This window comes from Asparagus officinalis, chromosome 7 (genome assembly GCF_001876935.1).
Source record: "Asparagus officinalis chromosome 7, Aspof.V1, whole genome shotgun sequence".
NCBI lineage: Eukaryota > Viridiplantae > Streptophyta > Magnoliopsida > Asparagales > Asparagaceae > Asparagus > Asparagus officinalis.
Genome location: NC_033800.1, coordinates 62,304,882 through 62,327,868, shown reverse-complemented (window position 1 = coordinate 62,327,868; position 22,987 = coordinate 62,304,882). Strand labels below are relative to the sequence as shown.

The 22,987-nt window shown below is 36.7% G+C and overlaps 2 protein-coding genes across 2 annotated transcripts in view; one reads left to right on the top strand and one right to left on the bottom strand.

Annotated features, from left to right (window-relative positions):
* Positions 1-6,276, bottom strand: part of LOC109848706 (uncharacterized isomerase BH0283-like) — a 9,757-nt gene extending 3,481 nt beyond the window's left edge. The window contains exons 1-2 of the mRNA XM_020418352.1: positions 5,790-6,276; positions 5,452-5,688 (exon numbers count right to left, since the gene is read on the bottom strand). Coding sequence (XP_020273941.1) covers positions 5,452-5,688; positions 5,790-5,819 — 267 coding nt within the window. The 5' untranslated portion in view covers positions 5,820-6,276. The remainder of the gene's footprint in view (positions 1-5,451; positions 5,689-5,789) is intronic.
* On the top strand, positions 6,821-22,714 carry LOC109848705 (probable E3 ubiquitin-protein ligase LUL4). The gene is made up of 3 exons (XM_020418351.1): positions 6,821-7,576; positions 21,953-22,469; positions 22,589-22,714. Exons 1-3 carry the CDS (start codon positions 7,047-7,049, stop codon positions 22,700-22,702), a joined length of 1,161 nt encoding a protein of 386 aa, XP_020273940.1. The 5' UTR covers positions 6,821-7,046; the 3' UTR covers positions 22,703-22,714.

The window sequence follows — 22,987 nt, the reverse complement described above, 5'->3', positions numbered from 1 at the left end:
GTACCATGCAACTTTGATTTAACATCCAATGTCGGATGTGTATTCAGGATGAAATGAATTATCAAAATTAATTTCTCGAGGTTTGCCTCACTGGGAACTAACATTGTGAGTTATTAAAAGGCATGCTGAAGTTAATTGCTCTGAGTCCTTCCCTCTCATTGCAAGCAAATGTTGTGAGTCACGTAACTTCTTGCAGCAAGACCAGCGAATACCTTTCTTTTCATGACCCTCGCCCGGTCAGTCTTATTATGTTAAACTAACTTCCCACAGTGTCTGATTTCACTAGCAATTGGGATTTTTCTTATAAACGGGGGGCAAATTTTCAAAACCAACCCCTTTCCCTATTTATTTTCAAAAAAACGACCGTTTTTGCAAAAAAATTCAAAAACCGACCTGGTTTCAGCCCTGTCGCTAAAACCAGGTCGGTTTTTGAATTTTTTTTACGAAACATCACGGGAGTTCAACTCCCGTGAAGTTTAGCATATTTTTAAACTTCACGGGAGTTCAACTCCCGTGAAGCTTAATTTCGTGAATAAACTCCACGGAAGTTGAACTCCCGTGGAGTTACAGGCAATTTTCCAGAGAGCGATTCTCTGGGAAATTTGGCCTGTAACTCCACAGGAGTTCAACTCCCGTGGAGTTTCGGCCACCCCTATATAAGCGCGCACGTATCATTCCCGATCTCACTTCTCTCTCACGTCGCCGCCCCAAACCCTAGCCCTCTCCCTCGTCCCAACCGCCGCCGGCCAGGTCACTTCCGACCGCCTCCCCCCATTTCCGACCGTCGGCACCTTCCCCCCCCCGCCCCCCCCGCCGTTGTCGCCGGAGTTCGACAGATTTAAGGTAAATTCCTCCCAAAATTATTTATTCTCTTAATTTCTTGTATTTTATCACTATTTCATGGTGATTACATGTAAAAAAATTAGATTTTAGAATTTAATTGTGAATTATTTATGAATTTTATGAAGAAAACTTAAATAATTTTGTCGATTTAGAGGGTAAATTATCAATAATGTAAAAAATAGTGTTACTACATATGTATGACATCTAATTGATTTTAAAAAATAGTGTTATCAATAATTTTGTCGATTTTAGAATTTAATTGTGAATAATTTATGAAATTTGCTCAGAAAAATTACATAATTTTGTGAATTTTGTGGATTTGGAGGTGAAATTATAAAAAATATAAAAATTAGTATTATATGACATCAATTAGATTTTAGAATTAAATTGTGAATAATTTATGAATTTTGTGAAGAAAAAGTAAATAATTTTGTGGATTTGGAGGTAAAATTATAAAAAATAAAAAAATTAGTGTTACTACATATGTATGACATCGGTATATGAATTTGGGTAAAATTATGATTCCCTAAAATTGATATAGGATTTAATGGTAAGTAACGATAAATTATTAAAGTCTTTTCGTGTAATATTGATCTTGAATGTTTTACTCTTCAGAGGTAATGATGAACGATCGAATCGTAATTTTGTGTTCGTATGATAAGAAGATTAACTACCTCGAAAATAATAAGCCCATTTATGAAGGTGCGACGAGACCGTTGTTTATAACAAAATCGTGTACTTTCGATGAGTTGGTTAATGAATTACACAAACTTACATTAACCAACTCACGTGAGTATCACCTCAATGTTATTTGTAATTATCCTGTTATGGAGAACGGGACAAGCGATATTCAAATATCAAGCGACTACGATATGAGTCTCATTGGAGTCTTACATGACGAGAAGCGTTCGATCGAATTGTTCATTGAAAAACATCAAAGGAATTTGGACAAATCGTTGAATTATGACGGAATGTATTCCCGCATGTTGGAGGACCCTGATGTTGATTTCGTTGGCTTTTTATCTCCTCAACAAGATGAAGGTTGGACACAATCATAATATATGTGCGGTCCTTCGTTTGTGGGCACTTCGAATGTGGTCGATACTAACACGGGAGTTCAAGAAGATAATGCAAGTGTTGAATCTGAGAATGATGATGAAGAGGAGGGCTTACAAATTAATAGCATGACCTTGATAGATCGTGATGAAGGGGACAACCACCACATTGACGGGTGTTATGCTAATAATGAGTATGTTATCTTAGAGGATCCGCCGCCCGATGAACTTCAAGGAGAAGAATGGATTAATAACTCCGTGATGGAAAGTGTTCCTATTGGCACTAATAGCGGTCATGATACACAGGGCGAGGACTTCTCATTCGTGAAGGGAGATCTTTATGAGAGTAAGGAGAAATTGATCCATGCGCTTCGTTCGTATGCCATTGTAAAAAATATCAAGTTTAGGCCAACAAAAAATAACACAACAAGCTATAATACGGTTTGTTTTTATCGTAAAGATGATGAAGATGAAGATGATGATCTTGATGGACACTACGACGGGAATGCGAATTGTCCTTGGAAGCTTAATTCACGTTCGGGTGTAAGAGTTGGTGGGCATTTCAAAATCACAACGTACAATGGAGTCCACACATGTAGCAATCCTCGATTGAAGATGAATAACAAGCATGCGTCCTCTTTTTTTATATATCGATTGATTTTACCGTATCTGAGGGAGGATCTTGATCTACGGCCGAAAGATATTCGTCTTTTAGTGTATAAAGCGATCAACTTGGATGTAGGATCTTGATCTACGGTCGAAAGATATTCGTCTTTTAGTGTATAAAGCGATCAACTTGGATGTATTATACAATAAGTGTTGGAATGCTAGGAGGAAGGCGATGATAAAAATATTTGGGGATTGGGACAAATCTTATGAGATCTTACCGCATTATCTTGAAGCACTCAAAAGAGAAAATCCTGGGATTGTATATGAAGTTTCATCAGACCCTCTTGATGACGAAGAACGACGATTTACGGGTGTATTTTGGGCATTTGGGCCTTGTATTGAGGGTTTCCAATATTATCGTCCTCTTCTTAGCATTGATGGCACCCACTTACACAGCAAGTACAAAGGCGTTTTGCTTGTTGCCATCGGAGTTGACGCGGATGACGGTTTGTTTCCTTTGGCATTTGCAGTGGTTGATATTAAAAACACAGAGAATTGGGCGTGGTTTTTTACATGCATTAGATATCGTATCCCTAGTGTGGGGGCGCGGCCGATTATATTCATATCTGATAGGATGAAAGGAATTCCAAGAGCACTCGAACGTTATTTCCCGTCACCACATGCACATCGTTATTGCTTGCGACATATTAGGGACAACTTCAAGAAGAAATATGAAAACGGTCAGGTTCAAGATCTTCTGTGGCAAGTCGGCTGTGCAACAGAAAAATTAGTTTATGACCAAATACGAGAGAGGATTAAGTTTATTTCTCGAGCTGCACATGATTGGATCGAAACTAGTTTGGGATCACACAATGTTGATAAATGGGATTTATGTGAAGATGGCGGGAGACGGTTCTGTATGATGACTACGAACGCTTCAGAGAGTTTCAATGACGTGCTCAGGGGAGCACGCGGTATGCCAATACAGTCACTAGTTGCTAAAACATTCTACAGACTTAATAACTTCTTTCTACGACGTCGCGAACTTGGTGAAAATATTCGCTCGAAGCTCACATCGAAGAATGATGAAATGTTAGCGGCTCGAATTGTGCAAGCTCGATCCTTTTATGTCGTAAGATACAGTTTTAATGAATGTGAGGTCATTGAGGGAATATCACATAGAAAAAATCGCTCTTACAAAGTTAACATGTTAGTGGATCACACGTGTACGTGCACTTGTAATGTACCGTAATTACAATGGATTCATTGTTCACATGTTGTCGCGGCTTGTTCTGATCTACAAGGTGGTGCGAGGATTTCACATTATATCGTGGAGATGCATGTCCCTGACCGTGTGCCACGACAGTTTACGCTCTCTCAGCATGTGCCAGATCCTGTCGAGCAGATCAATCGTCGGCGGTGACCTACTTCGCACCATACCGACTGGGTCATAGTCCGTGCGGCCTACATAGACAGGTGGGCTCACAGGTGAGATTTCATCCAGAATACGAGGCCCACAGCTGTTGACTATACCGCGTATATACGTTGGTATTGGGGTATCACACGTAGATGGATCACACGTGACCCATAGCAATCAGCTGGACACATGTCACGCCCACCGACAGACAGTTACATCCCTAATGGGATGAACGAGAGAGATTACGTAAGTTTCTAAGCTAAGTTATAATATTTTTTTCTTGAGTTGGTACTTAATAAATTGTTTACCTCACAGGTCCGTGCTTTTGATAGCATTATAATATTTTTTTCTTGAGTTGGTACTTAATAAATTGTTTACCTCACAGGTCCGTGCTTTTGATAGCATTGAGGCTGATATTGATGCGACCGTGCCTGAGATTCAGGATCAGGTGGCGTTAAGACTCCTCAGCAGGATCAAGAAGACCATAGCGTAGGTGTTTCATAAGACTCATGTTGACGAGTTCACAGGCCATGAGGACAGGTCTCGATCATTTGGGCAGACGTACACTCGGCGCCGACGGCCACGTGATGATGACGCCGGCACTTCGCATGCTGATGGAGTCGACATTTCGCATGCTGATGGAGCCGACACTTCTCAGCCTCATACACAGCCGAATACTCAGATAGTCGAGGCTCATCAGCAGGACCACAGGGGGCGGGGAAGAGCGAGGGGGAGGGGGAAGAGAGGGAGAGGAAGGAGAGGAGCTATATTGGGTTGTATTTGAACTTATTTTGTTAAAATTTGTAACTTGTATGAATTTTCAAATACTATACTTTTGTGGATCAATTATAGCTCGATATGTGATCTTTTTGAGTATTGTTTGATTCGTGTGTGTTTAAATCATATATATATTATAGTAATTGTTGTTAACAGGTAAATAGTTGTATATATGAGTTAAATAGGTAGATGTATGCAAAACATGCACAGCACGGCAGCCTTGTTTTGTAAAAACCTGCAGCTTCACGGGAGTTGAACTCCCGTGAAGCTGCAGGACAAATTTTCCAGAGAGCGATTCTCTGGAAAATTTGGCCTGTAACTCCACGGGAGTTCAACTCCCGTGGAGTTTTTAACCCTCCAATAGACTTCACGGGTGTTCAACTCCCGTAAAGTTGTGTGTGTAAATCTTCACGGGAGTTCAACTCCCGTGAAGATTTTTGAACAAATTAAGCTTCACGGGAGTTCAGTTTAAAAATGTGCTAAACTTCACGGGAGTTGAACTCCCGTGAAGTTTCGTAAAAAATTTTTCAAAAACCGACCTGGTTTCAGCGACATCGCTGAAACCGGGTAGGTTTTTGAAATTTTTTGCAAAAGCGGTCGTTTTTTGAAAATAAATAGGGAAAGGGGTTGGTTTTGAAAATTTGTCCTATAAACGGGACGACGCAATATACATTTGAACTCATTATTTATTACACTAAAAAATTTAAAAGAACATAAGGAGGAGGAGGAGGAACCGTGCGTTTTTTTTACCTCCGCAACGGGCGTGAACCAGCGCAGGTTGAATCTTGGGTTGGAATCGGCATCTTCGCCATCATCCTCATGGCTGCTGAAATGATGAGGGGCAGGAGTCAAAAAGGCGGTTTCAGAGATGTTGAACTCTTTGGCCACCGATTGCATCCACTCATCATCATAACCATAATCGTGTTTCTCCAAGAAACAAACGGCTGCCGGGTTTCCCTTAAATGGAGCGTCCGTGAACGCATCGATCTGACAAAAAGCCCATTCATTATTTGCTCGAGTGCTAAAATAATAAGAAAGAAATACACAAGACAAGTGAGAAGAGAGAGAGAGAGAGGTTAGAAATCTACCACGGCGTAGTTCACTGATCTTTTCCCCATCTAGAGAGGGAGAGAGGAAATGTTGAGGGTTGTAGCTGGCTAGAGGGAAGACGAAGGAAGGAGACGGCCGATCAGGAAGTCAAAGACGACTCCGCCCACCCTGGTAAGGATTCCTGTCGTTTAGCAGTATAACCCAACAACAAAAGCTTGATTTCACCTTTACTACCCCCCGAAAGTTTCCAACCAAATTACTGAAATAACCCCCGTAAATTAATTCTCTATCCCTCACCAATCTCCCCTCTCTCTCTCTCTCTCTCTCTCTCCCCGAAAGAACTCTCACGGGGTTCTCCTCCAAATTCTCCCCCACCATTAAAAACCCTAATAAACCCTCCAAACACCTCCTCTCCTGATTCACATAAAACCTCTCCAAACTCCTCCATCGACCGCATCCAACCGCCTCAGCTGCGCGCCCGCCGCCGCCAGCCAGGTCCAGCTGCTTCCAGATCATTCAAGGTTAGGCCATGGACTTTTTTTTCCCTTTCTTTTCCAAGGAGAGTGGGGGACTTTTAATAAAGATTAGGGGTGTTAAATGGGAGATTGGGGGGCCTTTTAATAAAGACTAGGGTGTCAATTGGGAAAAGTAAAACCCAGGGGGCCTTAAAGTTCAATTTAGACGGAACTTTGGTGCCAAAGTGCAATTAAGGCAAAAGTTATTTGCATATATACCCCCTTATATCATGAATATGTGCCAAAATACCTCCCAAATCTTAGCGTTTGCAACGCTATCCCTCAAATCGTTAACTATGTTGAGAAAATACCTCTAGATCAACAAAGCATCAACCCGGTGCTGAGAATTTGACTATTTTGTTGATAATTTTTACATTGTGATCACATTCTAGCTTGTCAACGTTGGTGGTTAATTGCTTTAAGGGTAACTTTTTTTCAAAATTAATTATTTGAGGGGGAGTTTTGTAAATATTAATATGTCAAGGGTGTCCATATAAGTATTCATGAACGAAGGGGGTACATGTGCAAATAACCGTAGAAAAAACTACCGGCGACGTCAATACAGAAGCATGCGGTATTTTTACTTTCAAATTCAACTGTTAAAGTTCTCCGGAGTTGACACAGGCCCCACGACGAAGATCTGGTAATTAATTCCCCAGCAAGCAACCCTCTGATTGATCTTCCTTCCTTCCTTCCTTCCACAAATCCTCCCAAGATTCCAGCCCGAACGCAAAACACCGTCTCCTTCCTCTTTTGCTCTCCTCTGCAATTAACTCAGTCATGGGTCAGTCATCAAGCAGCCAAAGGAGAAGAAGAGGAAACAATTACCCACAACAACCATACTCCTCTCCTCCTCCTCCTCCTCCTCCTCCGGCAACAAGCTATCCTTATTCCTCCAATCCCTCTTACTACCATCCTAACCCCCCTCCTCCTCCTCCTTACAGTAACAATACCAATTCCTACTCCTACCAACTAGCTGCCGGCTACAACACCCTCCTCAGGTTCCTCGATACCTTGGTCGGCCGAAATCCCCAACAACAGCAGCTACAACAACCTCACTACTATTATTATGGACCCCCTAATCAAATTCAGGGGAATGGTAGCCGGTGGGTCCCCTCCCCTTCCCCCGCTTCCTCGTCCTCTTCTTTGATGCCTCCTCCTCCTCCTCCTCAGTATGTGGAGCAGCAGGAGGCCAAGACCGTCAGGAATGATGTCAACGTCCATAAGGACACTGTCCGCCTCGCGCTAGATCACCAGAACCCCGATCACTATCTAGTTTCCTTTGTGTTTGATGCCACGCTTGATGGCAGGTGACTCCTCCATCTCATTCTTTTGCTTAAAATTACGGGAATATTGATATTGAGAAGAAATACATATCTTCTTGTCCATATGCACTGCACCATTGTAATAGCTTCTCTGTTTGAAATTTGTTTTGCTTTGGACTATTCATGACTGATAAATACCTAAGAAGTATGACCTTTATTTCTCAGGAGAAACAATTCATGATATTCATGATGTTGAGTTGACAAGCCTTCTGTTTGTAAGATCATCACGTGTGATAGATGAAGAGAACAAGTGCCTATGGAGCATTACTTCACCATTGGAATAGGTTACCCATGATACGGAACGGAAATATTTAGCAAAACAACATATAAGCAGCTACTCTTTATGGGTGACCATAGTAGATAATTTGGAGATATGTTCTGAAATAAATTAGTGAAGCTCAAAATAAGTATGTTGAGAAGAATGAGTGGTGGTGCATGAAGGGTATGAAATTAATGTAATCTTAAGAAGTTGGAGATAGCGTAACTTGAGATTAAGAGAAGGTGTATCCTTTGGGATGCGAAATAAACAAGACAACTAATTATCTGAGAGGTGTAAGATAGTGTTGTGATCTAGATGCTAGCCTAGAGGGGGGGTTGGAATGTGTTGCACACTTTTTCGACAATAAAAGCAATTATCACAGATATGCAGCAGAATTAAAATAAATTAAAGCAACCACACAATCAACACAAATAAACAAGATTTTAATAGTAGTTCGGATAAACTCTACATCCACTCTTTCTCCTCATTGGGAGGGGCTCCCACTTTAGTATGAAGGAACTCCTGGATCACATCCCAATCTAATAAGCAGTTACAAGACCGCACCCTAGACTTAACCCAAATCTAGTCGTCTCTGCCAACAAATCCTACCGTACAAGTGAATACCTTAGCCCTAGCTACTATTTCCAATTCCTCACTTAGTATTGGCTTGAGTACGCCATACAAAACCAACCAATCACATGATTGTAAACCAAGTGTTTAAGAAAAACTATATCGATTAAGCGCAAAACTGAAAGATCTTACAGCCCTTTTAATTGCAAACTGTTCTTAGAAGGATTTGAGTTGAAGTTGGAAGAACAACGTCAATGATGAAATTAGGACTAGCTGCACCCCACGAAGAATCCGATAGGATGCTACAAACAGCTTTGAGGACGTGCACGAAATCCGAGAGGCCGAGAGACGGTGGCGACGGTTGAAGGGACTCTCCTTCAAACTCTAAAAGTATTTCTCCTTTTCTCTCTCAATAGAGCCCCTTATCTCTGTAATTTTTCTCCTCTAATTCTGTAGAAAAACAATTCTAGAGATGATACATAGTTATCCCGATGAATGATCCTTAGTTATCTCGATAGACGATCCTAATTGCACCTCTCAAAACAAAACAACATTGCTGAAAATTCGTTACCAGCTGGCTGCTTACTGTATCTAGCCGGCTGTTTACTATAACCAGTCGGCTAGAGTACCACAGCTAGCAGTCTGATTTTAGCTTGTAACATGTGTTGCTGCCTTGATCATTTTAGCCATTTGATTTACTGTAGCCAACTGCCTAATCCCATATCCAGCTGTTTGAGTACTATAGCTAGCCGTCTGATTTTAGCTTGTAATATATGCTTTGCTGGCTTGATCATTTTAGCCGTTTGATTTACTATAACTAGCCGTCTGATTTTAATTTTGTAACAATTGATCTTCAATCACTACAATTTCAACCACCTGACTCTGTAGGGTCACAAATCACACCCTAAATGAGTTATCCCTTAGGACATACGGGAAAACAAATAGTTTTATATTTTGTGATGGTTCCCTAAGATCCCCTCTAAAAGAAGTTGAGGTTTATTAAATGTGGGGTTTGATATCTATAATAGACTTAAATGCCTATTGTTAATTACCCTTTGGGTTGGACCAAAGCAACCTCTGATTAATGGGTTACATGTATTAAGAATTTGCAAATAGATATCTTTTGATTTTTTATTAAAATAGGGTAAAAATGGTTTTGGTTTCTTGACAAGGAGAGGAATTTCCTATCATATAAATTTATTTTGGTTTTGATTAAATTTTATGATAAGTAGATGACTTTCTTATCAAGTGGATTTAATTTGTCTTTTCTAGCAGCGAGAGGATTTTCCTATTAGATGAATTTGATTTGAATTTCCTAACGGGGAGAGGACTTTCCTATTAGATGAATTTGATTTGAATTTCCTAACGAGGAGAGGACTTCCCTATTAGATGAATTTGATTTGAATTTTTCTAGCAATGAGAGGACTTTCCTATTAGATAAATTTGAATTTGGATTTTCTAATGGTGAGAGGAGTTTCTTATTAGATGAATTTGAATTTTCTAACGAGTAAAGGACTTTTTTGTTAGATTGATTTAGTTTGCATATTCTAAGAGGAAGAGGGCTTTCCTGTTAGATAGATTTGATTTGGATTTTGTTAACGAGGACAGGACTTTCTCATTAGATGAATTTGGTTTGAATTTTCTAACTGGTAGAGGACTTCCAAGTAGATGAATTTGCATTTTCTAATGAGTAGGGACTTTCTTGTTAGATGGATTTCGTTTGGATTTTTAACTGGGAGAGGACTTTCCTGATAGATTGCAGATTACTTTGATTTGGATTTTTTGAATGAGGACAGAACTTTCTTATTAGATGAATTTTGTTTGAATTTGAGTTTTCCTGTTAGATAAATTTGATATGGATTTTTTTTCTAAGAGAGGACTTTCCTATCAGATAGATTTGATTTGAATTTTTTTTCTAATAGCGGATAAATGTGATTTAGATTTTTCTAACAGGGAGAGGACTTTACTATTAGATGGATTTGATTTGGATTTCACAACGGAATGGTCAACTAGATTTGGTTGTGTTCTGGTTTAGTGACATAGAGGTTGATATGATTGACTAGCAATTATTTATTATCTTGGATTAATTTTGTAACTTTTAGCTATTCTTGTAGAGAAATAGAAAAAGGCCAAGATGATATATTATTCATCTAACTCTAACCTCTCTTAAATAGATGTTTGTAGAGAAATAGAAAAAGGCCAAGATGATATATTATTCATCTAACTCTAACCTCTCTTAAATAGATGTTAGGAGGATATTACAAAAAGGCCAAGATGATATATTATTCATCTAACTCTAACCTCTCTTAAATAGATGTTAGGAGGATATTACAAAAAGGTATGAAATAAAATCATATCCAATCATATCCCTAATATCTCTCAATCACATATTCCTAATCTATTATTCTTAATATTATAGATTTTTGCAATATATTCATTAACACTCCCTCTCAAGCTAGAGCATGTATATCATATATGTCCAGCTTGATACAAATAAAGTGCACACACTCTAATCTATGACGATGCCTCGAAGTAATATGATCTTATTTTTTATTTGGATGTCTTCAAATTAGCTAATCCCCTCTAGGACTCCATCAATCAAATAATCCTTTCAGGATTCAACAACAAATGATCCTTTTCAGGATCTAACAACAAATGATCTTTCCTTGAAGGACCCAACTACAAATGATCTTTCTTTAAGGATCCAACAACAAATAACCCTTTTCAGGATCCAACAATAAATAACAAATGATTCTTTACTGGATCCAACAATAAATGATTCTTTCTTGAAGGATATAACAACAAATGATCTTTCTTTAAGGATACGACAAACAAATGGTGGCGTTTGACTTTGAGCTTGAGCAAAGATCGAAAAGAAGGTAGAGGTTGACAATGAGGACGAGATCGAATCCTTGAGATCTAGGAGAGATCAATCATCGAAGGCGAGGATTTATGGCATGAAGGTGATTGACGGTCCAAATGAACAACTCGCGCTGAACAGCACTCTAGATAAACAGTACCATGACAGCATCTATAATGAACAATAACTAAGGCTGAACAATGCTGCTACCAATGAACAATACTCGTGGATTAACAATATTATTTTGCAAAGTAGTGAGATTAGGCTAGGGTTTTGCTGCGAGCATAGGTAGTGAGTGATGGAGTGGTGCGTCAAGGTTGAATCCAATGTCGAGGTCGTCAAGGCGAAGCGCAAAGTTTTCGCTGAACCCCTCGGCGGCTCGATGTAGAGGAAGAAGAGGTCTCTCTAGAATCAAGAGAATAGCTCTGATACAATGTAGAGAAATAGAAAAAGGCCAAGATGATATATTATTCATCTAACTCTAACCTCTCTTAAATAGATGTTAGGAGGATATTACAAAATAGGTATAAAATAAAATCATATCCAATCATATCCCTAATATCTCTCAATCACATATTCCTAATGTATTATTCCTAATATTATAGATTTCTATAATATATTCCTTAACAATTCTCAATTTGATTTCTACAGTTTCTTTACAGATCTTTTGAAAGGGGTTTGCTTGCAATTTTCAACATCTTTGTTGGGTTGTTTGTAATTTTAGTATTTTTGGTGGATTGTTTTGCAATCTCAACATTTTGGTCGACTGTTTTGCAATTGTTTGTAATTTTAGCATTCTTGGACTGTTTTGCAATTTCAACATGAGTTGAGGGGGTTGATATGCAATTTTTACAAGTTTTAGATGACTGAATTGTAATTATAGATTTTATAAGTTTTAAAGTGTAATTTACTGATTTTGAAAGGGCTGAAGTGTAATTGTTACAAGTTTAGAGGACTGAATTGTAATTTTATAAGTTTTAGGGTACTGAATTGTAATTTGTACAAGTTAAGGGTTTGTTGTGTATTTTTTACATGTTTGATGGACTGTTTTACAGTTTTTTTTTCATGTTAGATATATTTATTTGCAAGGATTCAAGAATAGTGTTTTGTTTCTGGACTTTCTTCCTTTTAATGGGTTCATGAGATTGAGGGGGTTATTCAAAAAGTTCACAAATTAAGAGGATCTGTGTTGGGATTGTTACGAGTCAGAGGTGAATATTAACAAGTTATGTCCCAACTTCAGTAGGATTGAAATTATTTATTATTTTTGTGGGTGTATTCATATTATCATACAAAACCTGGTGTTTTAATCTTCTTTATACTAGAGTCATTGCTGTTGAAGGTTTCCTCTTTTATTGTTACCTTATCTTTTGAGAATTGTACAAGGATATTAACAGTATACATCCTTTTATTATTCGGACCATGAATCCAACACAACATTTAATGTAAACAAAATCCACTTTTTGTAGGAGTTGATTTATCTGTCAATTATTTATATGTCACGAGGGTATACTATCCGAAGTATGTTAGAATATTGACTTCGTATAAGGGGTTTAGAATAGCTATGTGAAATTGTTAAAAATCATATGTGCAAATTCTTGTTCAATCTTCTTTTTATGCTATTATTATCTTTATTTTAAGTTTCATATTTCTTTTGTTTGTACATGAATCTGCATTTGATTGCATGGTTCACAAAATTTAACTCTTATGTACATATTCTTGCTCTATTTTTTATTTGTCACGTCATCCAGAATTTGTATACAAGCGTGGATTTTTTATACAACAAACTTTCTTTTTATTTGTTTTTGTGATCATCATCATTATTTATTTATTTATGTACAATAATTTTTCATATCGTTATTTCAATAAGTATTGGCTACCTGCCAACTGCGAAGGTTGTAGGACGAAGCTGTTATTTTGTTTTGACCGCTTGTCGATCGTGATGGCTATAGGACGGAGTCGTTTTTTGACTACCTATCGATCGTCAGGTCGTAGGACGGAGTCATTTTGACTACCTGTCGGGCACAAGGACCGTAGGACAGAGTCTTTTTTGGACTACCTGCCAACCGCATAGACCATAAGATGGAGTTGTTGATTGGGTTATAGAGAGAATATGATAGAGAACACCACCTACTTTATCTTTCTACCTTTGAACTGAGATTACCTTCTCTTGATTGAGGAAATTCTCGGAGAGGATGATGGGGAGTTAGCGGAGTTCTCTGGTTAAGAGTTTGAGCAGAGAATTTTTTGCGTTGTCGTGTTCTTTTTTTTTATACCAGTGATCCTTCCGATAACTTGTTGACGATGGGTATATATCTATATAAAGGCAGGGGGAGAGGTAGGTTAGCATTGTTAGTTTGTTAGAGTAAAAAGATATGTATAGATGCTACGTCATTGGTTTAAGATGAATTGGTCACGGATTAAGAGATTGTGATAAAAATTAGTTATTTGATTTTTTTTTCATTGATTCTCTTTTCAAAATTTTATTGGTTAATGTTCATGTGGCTTAGAGATTTGTTTTGATTTGGACGAAAAGTTCTCAAGAAATTACGCCTTTTATGGTGGAATAGGCGATTATTTAAGATTGATTAGTATAGCATATATTATTGTTGTTTATTTTGTTTTTAGTTATTTATAGATGAGAATTTTAAATGGTTTAGTGGTTAGCGTGATACTTTGTTAGTTTAACCTAATCATTACGTATAAACATATAATCTACATTGTAAAAATAATGATTTAGTGTCTTTTGTTATTAACAACCTTTTTACTTTGTTATATGTATTATTTTTTATGACTTCATATTTTGTTACATTATGTTATTATGGGGTCGCTATAATGTTTCATTTAGATACTTTCCTTTTGACAAAAACTTTATTTATTTTATATTTTTTAGTGTATATGTACATGTTGTTTGGATTTTATTTATCTATTATTTTATAAAAAAGTATAAAAACAAATACAATAACAGAGTCAAAAACCCATCCCACTGATCTTGTTCTTTCAGTTTTGTGCATGTTTCAGTCAACTCATGCATGTTTTCAGCTGCCGCCTCTGAGATTCCAACCGGCTGAAATATTATTTTTGCAACTATTCGATGTATTACAACTCCGTTTTCTTGCCATATTTTCCTATCGCTTTTGCACTACTTCAATCACTCATTTAGGAATGTTTTGATACTTTTAGAACTTGCACAATACAACTTGAAACATGTTAAATACAAATGAACGTTTGTTATTGATCAAACCGAGTCGATTGCATGGACAAGGTCCTAACAACCTCCTCATTTTGATAATAAAAAACTTGAAAACTAAAATCAAATATATGAGTTTCAAAATATGAATCAAATCAAGCACACTCAGTTTCATAACAATCAAGTGTAATAAAAAAAAACTCCCCCAGACAGCTAGGCACACATGAAACATGAGAAGCAAATTATCAATAGGCTCCCCCTACATCGAAGCTCTTGTATATGTCACCAAAAATACAAAGTTAAGCTCAATTTGCAAAGGTCCAACTTTCTCTCTATTCAGCTCAATTCAAAGATTTCAACTTTCTCTCTCTCCCCCCTTCTCCCAAATTATTCAACTATTTTTCCTTTCACATAAAATTTTAATCTATCTTCCCCTTTTGTTGGTATCAAAAGTCAAACCCAATATGACTACATGAAAATGAAAAATATGGAATAATTCAGTCATAATGGAATAGAGGGAGTATCTTTTAAGTCCACACAATTTTAAATATGAAAATAATGTAGGCAAGTTGACAACAAATGCAATATGAACCTTATCATAACTCTTCGACTATGTGTGTAAAAGACCCGTACCACAAATATGGAGTGTATCATATAGTGAGATTCAAACCAACAATCTATATAGACTAAGCATGTAGTTAATCATAAAATAGAACTAATCTCAACTTTCAAATAAAAACCAAGATATAAACTCGTACATTTTGTCGAATTGAACTTACAAGGAGAGTCGACAGTGCTTATTGGGTTAAAGTGACACCATCTCTAAACATAAATCCTTCGGTACTAGATGGATACCATTGAGAATACATGACTAACAAATCCATGAGAGCATGCACATTTGCCTCTTTTCTGTGGGCTTATGACCTCTTTTATTGCACTAATTTTACATTTTTGTTATTCTTTTGAGGTGTCAATGCATGTGTTCTTACTTCAATTTGTTTCTCATGTGATTAAACAACACTCCTAGATTTGTATAGAATGTGAACTAAAAACAACACACTATTAATATCCAACCAAAAATCATGACAAACATTACATGCATAGTGTGAATGTGGAGGTCTTATGAAGTGACCATCACGATCATGTGTTGAAATCAACTAGTCATAGTCAAATATACGTAGAGTACGGTTTTGAAAAAAAGTAAGACTATGTAAGAAGGTAATCATCTCATGTGCCATTAAGAATGATTATGACAAGATTCGTCAAAATGTAGGCACACAAGAGGTGAAGTATTTATAATTTTTCTTTTTCAATTTTTTTATATTTCATAAAATTTAAAAAAAGAAAAAAAAGAAGAAAAATTTGTGTTTTTATACAAAAGGAAGAACAAAACAAAAGAAAAAGAGAATTTTTTTTGTTTTAATATAAGAAAAATGAAAATAAAACCAAAAGGCAAACAAAAAACAAAAATATTTACTTATATACAAAGGGTTAATAAAAATTACCTTGTGCTTACCCTGATGAGAAAACTTGTTGATCTTATTATTTATGCAAGCACTGCATATCTTTGCAACAAATCCACGTTTGCATGATGGGACCTTCTATACAACATATCAACAACTTCTCTTCCTACAACCAAATATTTTACACTTTTAGAATAAATATCAAGAAGGTATGAAGTATAATTATTTACAGGCCTATTGATTAGTAAAATAGCTTAAACTATTTAAAAAATAATTGATGTTGCAATGAGTAAGTTAAGCAATGAGTAGGTTCAGAGAAGAAATACACATACCTTTGTTGCATACTCTACTAATGGATATGAGATTATTGTTAGGCCCTCAACATATAAAATACTAAGAAGTTTGAAAGAAGTATTATCTATCTTACCAACTTCAATATTACCTTAGCCGTTATAAAAAATCACATACATTTTTTTCTTCGTTAGGCTAAGGAATAGATTTTTGTTTTTTGTGATATGCTTTGAGCAACCGAGTCGAATACGGAATATCAAATGTTTTCTTGCTACTCAGCGCGCCTGCACACCTTCAATAAGCAAGAAATATGTGACTTGGATATCCACATAGGTCCACTCTGGTTAAGAATGGTTCCTTTTGGTACCTAAATCGACTTTACAATCTTAGGTCTACATTGCATGCGACAAGACAGAGAGATGTTTTATTCTATACACAATGTATGAGTTGTAGATGATGCACTAGAGAGGGAAGCATAAAAGATCAAATTGTTCCCTTTCACAAAAGATAGTTGGCCTTTTTTCTTGTTTGAATACGAATAGTCAATTCTAGTAAGGACCATGCTTAAGTCTTTTGAGCCCAACGAGAAAATTTTCACGGCTTTTTCTAAGTCAATAATTTTAGACTTAGCAATTTATTTTCAGGCACAATTGTAGTGTAATGGGTTTCAAACTTCTTTTGTTTATTTGAAATTCTCATGAAAGAATGGTTAACTGACTAATTAAGACATCATTTTTAATTTTAAAAGCATTTAATTTTTAAGTTAACTCACCATTCATATCTTATGTATGGAACATTCTAAGCAATCAAGAGATGAGGTGTTTCAACTTTCATTATTAGGAGCATTCAACTCTTAAACAGATTTTTTTTCAATTTTTCATTCAATTCTTTGTTATCCTATTTCAAGGTTTGTATGCACACTTTTCAAAGACTTATATTTTTTAGCAAGTTCTCAAATTGACCCAACATTTCATCATACTTATGTAACTCATCATATGAAGTGTATACCTCATTGTCGGAGTTCTCGTCTTTAAAAATGTGAAAAATCATCTTTTGCCATGAGACAAATATATGTCTTTATCTCATCCTCCGCTTGAGCTACTCTTTGACTTCTCATCTCCGCTTGAGATGTCCCATGTTGCTTTAAAGCTCTTGCTTCTTTCTTTTTTCTCCTTGTTCAAAGGGCATTGTCTCTAAAATTGTGCGGTTTCCTTAATGAATAGCACACTCAGAATTAGAATAACTAAATTTACCTTTTTCTTATCTTCAGAGAGTAATGATTCCTCTTGCTTAGGAACTTCTGGCCATCTTTGGATTTGAGAAACGATTTGAATCCTTTTACAATATGACTCATTACATCTTTACTTTCATCTTCTGAACTTGAACGTGACTTCGCTTTGACCTTCTTAGCTTTTATAGCTAAAGATTTCCTTTTAGGAGCATTCTCAACTTGTTTATCTCACTCTCTCATCCTTCTCTCGTGTGTAATAAGGTTACCGACAAGATTTTCATCAGTCATTTTAGATAATTCATGTGATTCTTCAATGACAATTACCTTTGCATCTCATTCATAAGGTAGAGATGATTTCGCGGATGAGTTCATCCTTGGTGTATTCTTTTCGAAGTGCTCTTGACTTGCTCACAATGTCGGTAAATCTTGTGAACATCTCTTGTACTGTCTCCGGTGCCTTCATCATGAAGTTCTCATGTTGACTAATGGGCATCGCAAGTTTGGCTTCCTTCACTTGAGAAGTTTCCTCATTAGTGACTTTTAACATTTGCCAAATTCCCTGAGTAGTTGTACAATCAGAAATACGATTAAATTCTTTAGAATTCAAAGAACAATACGAGGAATTCATAGCTTTAGCATTAACAACATAACAATTTTTCTCAATAACATCTCATTTGTCCTTAGGTTTGACAATTGTGTTCTCCTCTACGGTGATAGTAAGATTGTTATATCCTGACTCAACAATATTCCACACATCATAATCGGTTGAAAGAAAGAAAGAAAGACCACTCTCATTCTAGCTTTCCAGTGGGTAAAGTTAACCCTACTAAAGAGAGGATCGGTTTATAGCATAACCTTCAGGGAAATCAATTGAGGACCCTAGCCTTGCCATTTATCTTTAGGATGTTAAGCCTAACAAGGATACACCACTCTAATATCACTGTTGGAATCTAGATGTAAGCCTAGAAAGGGGTTGAATAGGGTTGAACACTTTTTCAACAACAAAAGCAAATGTCACATATATGTAGCAAAATTAAAATAAATTAGAGCAACCACACAACCACCACGAAGACACGAGAATTTTATAGTGGTTCAGATAAATCCTACATTTACTCTTCCTCCTTGTTAGGAGGGGCTTCCACTCTGTGTGAAGGAATTCCTGGATCACAGCCTAATCCAGTATACATGACTGCACACAAGACTTAACCTAAATCTAGTAGTCTCTGCCAACAAATCCGGCCATACAAGTGTATACCCTAGCCCTACCTAGTATCCCCAATTTCTCGATTGACATCGTCTTGAGTACGCCGTACAAAACCAACTGATCACACAATTGTAAAATAAGTGTTACAAAAAACTATATCACTTAAGCGCAATGAAAGATCTTACAGCCCTTTTAATTGCAAACCATTTTTCAAGGGATTTGAGTGAAGTTGGAAGAACAATACCCGAGAGGAAACTAGGACTGGCTGCACTCCACGACGAATCTGATAAGATGTTATAAACAACTTTAAGGACATGCATGAAATCCAAGAGGCCGAGAGATGGTGATAACGCTGGGAAAACTCTCTTTCAAACCCTTAAAGACTTCTCTCATTTTCTCTCTCAATAGAGTTCTTTCTCCCTACAGTTTCTCTCTTCTAATTCTTTAGAAAAACAGCTCTAGTGATGCATATATAGTTATCCCAGATTCCCAATGAACGATCCTGATTGCATCTCTCAAAAGAAATCAATATTGCTGAAAATTTGCAACCAGCGACTGGTTTACTGTAGCTAACTATTGTAGCCAGCCGGCTAGAGCATTGTAGTCGGCTGTCTGATTTTAAGCTGTAATGTATGTGTTGCTGCTTTGATAATCTCAGCTGTCTGATTTACTGTAGCCAGCCACGTGATCCCTTATCCAGCCATCTGAGCTACTGTAGTCAGCCGTCTGATTTTAACCCTATAACAATTGATCTACTGTCACTAGAATTTCAGCCGCCTGACTACTGGACCCACCCAGCTGATCTTTTGTTTTGCCTTCAGCCATGTGCATGTTTCAGCCAACTCGTGCATGTTTTCAGCGTCTCCTCTGAGATTCCGGCCAGCTAAAACATTATTTTTGCAGTTGTTCACTGTATACAACTCCATCTTCTCACCATCTTTTCCTCTCACTTTTGGACAACTTCAAACACTCATTTAGGAGTATTTTGACACTTTCGTAATCTGCACAATTCAACTAGAACATGTTAAATACAAATAAATGTTTGTTATTGATGAAACCAAGTCGATTGCATGGACATGGTCCTAGCAGATAGCAGTCGGTCTAGCACAAGGGCTGGAACTAAGACGGAAAGGAGTTCAAGAAGTAGAAGGGTGTTGATTAATGCTACTAAGATTGACATGAATCTTCATAGAGTCAACCACCCCCACCCCCAAAAAACAAAAACACAAAAAATTAAAAAAGAAATTCTGGAATGAAAGGGTTTGTTTGTCTTTTGTTTTATGTTTAGGGAATTATACATCGATTTTTCAAGCATTCACAACCTATAGTAGCTGTAGTTCCATCATGACTGGAAATTTACTCGTCTCACCTAAACTCCCACCCACCACCAGGAATATCTAATAATGCTTTGCTGGTGGTGGTGGTGGTATTATTGTGTATGTGCACTTTTCCGTGTCCGCTAAATGATATGTCTCTTCTGCATGAATTCACGATTGATAGGTGTCATAGAATTTTCACCATGACTGGAGTTAATTGTCTTGTTTAGCTGACTTTTCTCCTACTGACTTCAATTGTCTTTCCTTGCTACTAATTTTCAGTAAGTCTTCACCGATCGCAGATACTACATCTATTCTCTTAACATATTCACATCATTTCATTGCAGCTCAGAGCTGAATCTTTACTGATTTATGCAATTTATTCATCATCCTTTTCATGCTACATATGAAAAAATATCTAGGATATTTACTTTGTGTATGACCTCTTTCAGATTCAATTAGGTAAAAGACATCAAATCACACATGAAACCACTCATTATCATCTGTCATGTTCCAAGAAGCATGGACGCAGACACATAACACATTTACAACAAGGACATGGATGCAGGACTTCCCGATACGAGGACTGAAAAGCAAAGCATTAGAATATAACAATAATAATAATGATTATAGTAATAACAACAACAATAATAATAAGAGATTCAATCACACATGTCCATGCATCCGAGAGTCTAGGTAATTATTTCTAATAACATAAAAGAATACAAGATTGATATATGCTAAAAGATTTGGTTATGACTTTAGAAAAACATATGATCAATATTTAAGACTTTTTCCACTAAAATATAGTTTTCGATGTATAAATCAAAATAAACAAGTACGTGACGTACGTCAAACAGTATTATAAAAAAGAAGTACATATGATCAAGATGCGTGTGAGAAGCATTCTAAATTAGAACATGTTATATAATTAAAGACATGTGAGAAGCGTATGGGTACATAGGCAGTTGCGACATGCATGCATAAGCTTTATCAAATCCCAAAAAAGAAAAGAAAAAAAAGACATATTTGAGAAGTGTTCAACATTGTCCAAGGAGTATCCAATTAAGTTCCATTATGTCCGATGTGGTACAAATTCATAATAGAAGTATCTATGCTACATGGACCATGTTCATATGATGTGGGTTGTTGGTACTTATATTTTAATTTTACGAGATTAGATTTTTCTTATCTCCTCAAAAGAATGTGTTTTAAATGAGTAGTTGTTGCTTAAATTTATTCTGTTGAGTGACATGTCTTAATTGTTTGTGTCAATACCAAAAGCAGGCTTCTGACTGTCAGGATTTTACATAGAACTAGGTACCATGTGCTCTTGATAATTGAAGAGGTGTATATTCATCATAGAAATGTCACCTCTAAATTTCTAAATTTGAAAACATTAATTGTGCCATCTATCCTTTATTTCCCTCTAACTTATGTACTTTCATGTTATTGTCTATCTCTAGTCATCATGTTGCTTTCATAATAGTCTGAGGTTATTTGAGGATTGTCCTGCACTAGTCTGTCGAGTGATATTTTATGGGGTGCACCACCATAGCATGTGGTGATCTGGGGGTTGTACAAAACTAGTGTTGCGAGTGATAGCTTAATCCATGAAAGAAACCATGACGAGTGTGATTTATGGATCAGGGAGATGTGGTGTAGTTTTGTATATTGTTGAGGCAATAAATATGGGGCAATACTTAGGAAAATACTTATATCCACTTTTCATCTTTTCTCAAATAACTTCGTTTTTTTTCACGAGTTTGAAGGTATTGGTTATAGAAAACATAGTTGTACACACCTTCATATTAGGCAAGTTTTTGTGAAATAATGGCTATTAAATTTTTTCCCCTTAGCTCAAGAGTTTTACAGTATTTATCTTCTGTTTATAGTTAAAAGAACTGGATTCATCTCTGAACAACTTGTTTGTTCTTGTTTTAGATGCAATAATTTGTCAATCTAATTCCCATGCAGTATCACAATCTACTACTTTGCCCAAGAAGGAGCTAATGGTGATCTCTCCCCAGTGTATGCGGATATGCACGCACCAAAAAGGTTCCCTTTCCAGAAAGGGTTCGGACAGGAGTTTCATCAACCTGCAGGTTCTGGTATTGATTTAGGGTTTTTTGAGTTAGATGATCTCTCTAAGCCATTAAATGGAGATATCTTCCCATTGGTTATCTATGCCGAGGCTTGCCCACAGACTCAGCTGATGGATGAACAAGTTGGTAATTGTAAAACTGCTACATGTGCGCAGATTACTCAAGCTATCATACAAAAGTCTAATAATGAGCCTTTTCAAGCAAAGGTTGTAAAGCAGATATTGTGGGCAAATGGTGAACGCTACGAATTGCAAGAAATATTTGGTATTGCCGACTCAGTAGAAGCGGAAGCAGAATCTAATGATGATAATGCGCATGACATGGGAAAAGAATGTGTAATTTGTTTGTCTGAACCGAGGAGTACTGCAGTGTTACCTTGTCGGCATATGGTGAGGAACTAATATTTCCTTCTGCTATTTTTCATAGTCTTGTTTCAGTTGGTAATGGTTAGTGTAATCAAGGTCATCCTCTTGATCGGCAGAGTAATTGAATTCAATGTCTTCTGCAGTGTATGTGCAGTGAATGTGCGAAAGCATTACGGCTTCAATCAAATAAGTGTCCAGTGTGTCGCCAACCTGTTGAGAAGCTAATGGAGATTAATGTGAAGAAGGCTGACCATTAAAAAGCTTTCATCAATGCCTTTTGGTAGGACTTTTGTAAAGTAAAAAATAAAGTAAAATATTATAGTGGTCAGCTTAATTTTTACAGTGACAAGTGGAGTCCCTTATTTCTTTCAATCTCTTGTATTTGCATACCCTAATCCCTTTGGTTGTTTGCTGATGTTTTCTATCAAATGGATATAAATTATAATTCAATTCTGTTATACCTGTTAATGCATTTTTCATAATTCTTGAAAAGATTATAATTTTTTTTAAATTCAAGTCCGGTTACAAACTCCTGTTGTTAA